This window comes from Poecilia reticulata, linkage group LG21, assembly GCF_000633615.1.
Source record: "Poecilia reticulata strain Guanapo linkage group LG21, Guppy_female_1.0+MT, whole genome shotgun sequence".
NCBI classification, from domain to species: Eukaryota; Metazoa; Chordata; class Actinopteri; order Cyprinodontiformes; family Poeciliidae; genus Poecilia; species Poecilia reticulata.
In genome coordinates, this window is record NC_024351.1 from 11,013,153 (window position 1) to 11,019,195 (window position 6,043).

The 6,043-nt window shown below is 42.9% G+C and overlaps 1 protein-coding gene across 2 annotated transcripts in view; it reads left to right on the plus strand.

Moving 5' to 3' along the window:
* Positions 1 to 3,344: 3,344 nt before the first annotated feature.
* Positions 3,345 to 6,043, plus strand: part of hlx1 (H2.0-like homeo box 1 (Drosophila)) — a 4,520-nt gene continuing 1,821 nt past the window's right edge. Inside the window, exons 1-3 of one of the 2 annotated variants that reach the window (XM_008397508.2) lie at positions 3,347 to 4,366; positions 4,718 to 4,900; positions 5,023 to 5,207. In XM_008397508.2, coding sequence (XP_008395730.1) covers positions 3,517 to 4,366; positions 4,718 to 4,900; positions 5,023 to 5,207 — 1,218 coding nt within the window. In that variant the 5' untranslated portion in view covers positions 3,347 to 3,516. Of the gene's footprint in view, positions 4,367 to 4,717; positions 4,901 to 5,022; positions 5,208 to 6,043 lie in introns of both variants that reach the window. The other variant, XM_008397509.2, reaches the window with a different exon arrangement.

The following is a 6,043-nucleotide window of genomic DNA, read 5'->3' on the forward strand; positions in this document are numbered from 1 at the left end:
ATATATATATATATATATATCATAGTGACATTAAAAAGTACTGAACCGTGTCACATTTTGGATTTTCTAAACAGGAACCTCCATATATTTTATTTGAGTTTTGAATGACAAACCAACATAAAGTAGAGCACAAAAGTTAAAGTATAAATTATTTCCAAAACTCTGAAAATTTGATACCCACCATAAAAACCAGAGCAACCAAAGGCCTTCAGAAGAGCTAAACCGAGTCCTTGAATGTAATTTAATCGCATTATAAATCCTGTTGATCTGTGAAGGTCTCAAAGGTTTGCTAAAAAAGGTTTAAAGCAAGATTAGTTTTCAAAGGAGTGTCTCAAGATTTGGACATCTCAGAGAGCTGCTCAGTCCATCATCTGAGAATAAATAAATATCTGCAAATCTACCAAGACAGGCCAGGACGCGATTAATCAAATCCTGCAATAAGAGATACGAAGATCCAGAGCAACAGGTGTGAGAATGTGTTGACTTAGCTATTAGTGTCGCAATAAATAAAGCAGCCTTTTATGCAAAAAGCGCAAGAGGAAAGTTAATGTTAAAACAAAGCAACAAAAAGTCATGTTTTCATTTTTTTTCCACTGGATAACAGAACAAACTTGAGATGGGATGGGACCAAAGTGTAACTTTTTGGACTAAATCTAAACGTGTTGTGGAGTACGGCTCATTGTCCTGAGCAAACAATTCCTACTGTTAAACATGATGGTGGCAGCATCATGGTATGGGGAAGCTTCTCCTCAGCAGAAACATGGCAGCTTGTCAACGTCAAAGAAGATGATGGAGCTGGATACGGGAAAGTCCTGGAAGTTAAACCTGTCAGGCAAAAAAACTTTAAACAAGGGAGAGAGGCTCGCCTTCCACAAAGGTACTGACTCATGTGGAGAACATACAAATGTTTGCCTCTTTTGTTAGATTAAAAATATGCTAAGTACTTAACATTAAATCAACATAAAACACAGTGAACCTTGTAGCCTCAAGGTGATGAAATTAGGAAAATTTCAAGGGAAACGACATCTTTTGCAAGACACTCTTGACAGACTACATTGCTTAATTTTCTTTCCCCCCAAATTTATCTAATTATCTTCTCACTAAATCATTTCTGCAAACGCGCGTCAGATACGTCCGCAACCTTCTCTTCTCTCCTCGCTGCGTGGGTATAAACGCTGATCCGACGTCTGTTTTCTCAAGTGCTTCCCACTGAAAGAGCTCATCAGCACCTGAAATAACTCGAGGCGCGCTGCGCACCGCCACATCCTCTTCCCTGGATTGTTTTGACTGCTGGACGGAGGGCAAACGTTAAATGTCATTTTTCTAATTTTAACCCGGAAAAGTGTCACTCGAAAACACCATGATATAGCGGGCAGCCAGGGTCATCGGCGCTTCCGCCCGCGTGAATCGGGACTAGATGAGTGCGCGGAGGGCCTTCAGAAGCTATTGTTTCCAACACATGCGGAGAGGAACATGCGATCGGAGTTTGGAGCTGGAGGAGGACGAGGAAGAGGTGGGAAGGGGAGTGGGGGAGGGGGGAGTAAACAGTGAAGATCAGACTGTAAAAGAGTGGAAGGAGGGTCGGTTTTGACAGAGCGCAAAACGCGCGGAGAGAAGGTGAACCCGCGCGTTTAAAATGAGCCGAAAAGGCCATTTAATCACCCGATTCTAAAATCTCGCTGGCCAGGAGCCAAGCGGCGTGAATCTTGAGAGGGGCCTTGCGGATGAAGTATCGCCTCTGAAGTTAATTGTGTTTTGCGCGCAGGAGGGGGGATAGATTTCCTCTGTTTATTATGAGCATGGGGACGGATTTGCGTCACCGTGCAACTTGCAGGTTGAGATAAAGTTGCACAAATATTGAACAAGGGAAGTTCTAACAGTCATTATAAAGTTTCCCTCCTCTTCGTCTCCGGAAGAAATAAGGATTTCTGCTGCGTCCTAAAATACTAAAACGGCTTCTATTTTAGGGGCATATCTAACAGGCGTATCCGCTCATTTAACGCGAATCAGAGCCCATCAAAAACAGGATGAGACGGAGCTAATAGAGACTCTCCTGGGCGCAGCTTCATGAGAATGCGCTGTTGATCGTTTATTACCTGACCTATTTATAGAGACTTGCAGAAGTATTTATACCGCCTAAACATTTCCCCCCCCCACACCCCACACACACACACATTTTGTTAAATTAAGACCAGACAACAATGTATTTTAGTGTGATTTCTGTATGTCATCGACAAAAAAACTGATGCGGAAGAAAAATGAGATATTTTTTTTCACCTCGTTTTTCAAATAAGCGTCTGAGTCAGTGACGACCTTTCACTGCAGTAACACCTGCAACACTTTCAGCTTCCAGCTTTGCACATCTGATGGACATTTTTTTTGCCTATTCTGTTTTATATATATATATATATATATATATATATATATAGATAGATAGATAGATAGATAGATAGATAGATAGATAGATAGATAGATAGATAGATAGATAGATTTTTAAAAAAGCCTTAACGGTCAGACTGGAAGGAGAAAATCTGCAGCGCAATTTCCACACTCTGCCAAATATTCACCGATCTGGACTTTGATTGGACCATTCTAAGACATGAAAATTCTCTGACGTGTAACCTACGTCTGACCTCGTGATGAGTTGTTGTCCTGCTGAAAGGCCCAGGATCAAGTCCTGTGAAGCCTTAACAGTTTGTTTTCTTTAAAGCTTGCTCTGTAATTAGCTTAATTAATCTTTAGCCCTGACCAGCTTCCATGTCCCTATTAAAAAAAGAAACAAAACCCTTTCAACAGAATAATGCTCCCACCACTGTGTGTCACAATTGCTTCTTTTATTTGTATTTTACTTTCATGTTTGTTGTAAATGTTTCTCTCCAAAAGACAGTTTTAGCTCTTACACTGGGCTTTACTTGTTATTGTATGAACCTTCCAGACTGCTCAGGTCTTCTGGTTTGGGTCTGCTTCTCATCCCCAGAACCAGAACCAAACTCAGAGAAGCAGCATTCAGCATTTCAAACAGATGAAAACCCAACTTTTTAGAGTTGGCTTCGACTTGTAGTAACTGGATCATTGATCGGCATATTGGTAATTCTGTATGGCATTTGAGAAAATGTAATATTTATTACTTGACTCACAGTTGGTGACTGTATTATGTTTGCAAAACAATTTGAATGTGACTTATTTAAGGGTGTAAGAGTAAACACAGTTGAACAAAAATGCACACCACACTTTTCAGATTTATATTTGTACAACCTTTTCAGAACAAAAGCATAATTTTTCTATCCTCTGTGTTGGTCTATTGCTTATAAGCTCCCAATAAGGTTTGACGCTGTAAAGTGACAAAATCTAAAAAGGTTTGAAGTGCATAAATAGTATTCTGGGCTGAATGTCATGCTATGTTTCTTGGTATTTTTGTGTTTTAAAACTGACCCCAAAGTGCCTTCTTCAACTCACTTTACACGAAGAATCCAAATCAACGCGAACCTTCGGCTGTAATGACTGCTTTAGTGCGTTATGTGGGTGAGGAGTGGGCTCTCTTTAAGTGATCAATCCATCATCTCGGGATCAAAATTGCTCTCCGCTCATGTGTTCGCAAGAGACAGAGAGAGGAAAAAGAGAGAGAGATCGTCTTCGTTTGCAACAACAAACGATATGAGTAAAGGCGACGCACCTATTGGCTCAGAGCGCGACCAATCAGCGTCAGCGGAGGAACTTCGGAGTGGAACTTCGGGGTTAGAGTTTCAGACCAGTGAGAGCGTTTTTGGCACAACCACGACGCGCGTCTGTCCTCCTGAAAGCGTTATCCGTGCTTATCGTTTTACATGTCTGCCTTTCTATAACATCATTCGAGAAACAATACGCGTCGTTAGAAGCTCCGGGATGTACACCGCCGGGCTCAACCCGTTTTACGCATCCAATTTCAGCCTCTGGTCGGCATACTGCGCCGGAGGCTTCGCTGTGGATACCATAAAGAAGCCGTCGTTTTGCATCGCAGACATTTTGCAAGCAGGCGATGCGGAGAACATCCCCGGATCGTCCGCCCTCATGGTGCACATGGGACACCACCATCACCACCATCACCACCAGCAGCAGCAGCAGCAGCATCGCGCTCAGCAGGCGCACTCCGGTGGCTCACCGCTGCGCCCTGCTCCCGTCGCGCCGGAGTCTTCGTCGGTGTTCGGAGCCAGAGTCAGCCCGGCGTCTCCGTACCACAGACACGGACTGCAGCTCACCACCGTCTCTAGGACGCCGTTCAACTCCCAGCAGGCGCCCCCGCCTTCAAGTAAAGACCTCAAATTCGGAATCGATAGGATTTTATCCACAGACTTTGATCCGAAATGCAAAGAAAAGTCTTCTCTAAGAGGTGAGCGGCAACTTGATTGTAATAAAAACATTTGCAGAGAAGCATCCAGTCTTAACAGCCACATTTTAAGCTCTTATCCACAAGAAATATTTACTTATTAACTCATCAAGCACAGGGACAGGCAGTTTAGAAAACGAAAGCAGCAAACTAGAAGCAACTCTATGTTTTGCGTTCAAGAGAGCAAGTTAGCACAGACTCAGGAGCCCCTTAACAAGAGGTCACACAGGTCATGATCATCAGCAAAAATCCACATTTCTACACAGACCTACTTCAAAAGTCTCCCTAAAATTTTCTCCCTCCTTTGCTTGTGTCCAAACTGACTGAAGCCCATCATCTCTCATTTTGTAACAGATCTCACCTCCATCGTTAGCTCCAACCGTCAGTCAGGCCTCCACATCCCTATTCAACCTCCAGCCAGCCCCTACTTCTCCTCCATAGACCCCGGGATGAGCGACGCGTCCTCCATGATGGGCTCACTAGGCAGCGGCAGCGGCAGACACGCAGGCCAGCATCAGTTTCAGGACACCTTCCCAGGTAGACACCACCCGTAGAGTAGAGCATCACAGAGAACACTGCATTTCCTTGTGTGCTTTCAATCTTGAAACCCCTCTGGTGGTGCTTTAACCCCATGTCCTCCCTTGTTGTCTGTTGTCCAGGTCCCTACGCAGTGCTCACGAAAGACACAATGCCTCAGACGTACAAGAGGAAAAGGTCATGGTCGAGGGCCGTGTTTTCGAACCTGCAGAGGAAAGGCCTGGAGAAGAGATTTGAAATACAGAAGTATGTCACCAAGCCTGACAGAAAACAGCTGGCAGCCATGCTGGGGCTCACGGACGCTCAGGTAAGACTCAGGTTAAAGTGCACAGAGATGACTGAAACACATTTTTGGCACAAATCCATCACACAAAAATTGCTCAGAGAGAATCATTCATGTAAACGTGCGCTAATGAAATCAGCCAGAGATCAGAACCAGGATCAGTACAAAGTCAGATTTTGTCAGTGTATATTAAAGCGAAATTAATCACGTCCGCCATTTTCATTCTGTAGTCACATCACCGAACAACATTCACAACGACGCAGTTTTTTAATTTAAGAAAAATCAGATAAATGCTTTAAGATGTAAATTGAGATGATAATGATATTCCTCAATTTTCTCTTCAGTTTTGATTCAGCTTCCATTGGCACATTTTTCTCTTTTATATTTTAGACATTGTGGGTTGGGGAATCATAATCTGGTTAGATTTCCAACAAAATTGTAAATCGGTTTCGGCCAAGAAAACCTGGATCGGTGCGTGTCTAATTATCAGGAACAGAAGTGCAGTGAGCTTAGGAGCTTCGGTGTATTTTCATTTATTTAAAGAGGAAAGACAAGCTGTTGTAGCAATAGCTTCAGATCAAAATGAAAAATGAAACACTAAATTGTGTCCGATTCGCTGCCTGAATCAGATCTGGATTGTTGCTGTAGTAATTATACAAGGATGTTTCATTTTCCTGTTTCATTTTCCTCTTTTGCAGAGCAAATCTGCTACCAACACCATAGGGCATCCACATCCACTGTGTTTCCACGTCCACTGTGTTATTAATCAAAGTTGCAGTGACAGGCAAACCGGCAAATTTTTAACCACCAAATAGGAAATACAAAAAAACAGCGGCTTCATATGAAAAAAATAATAATTA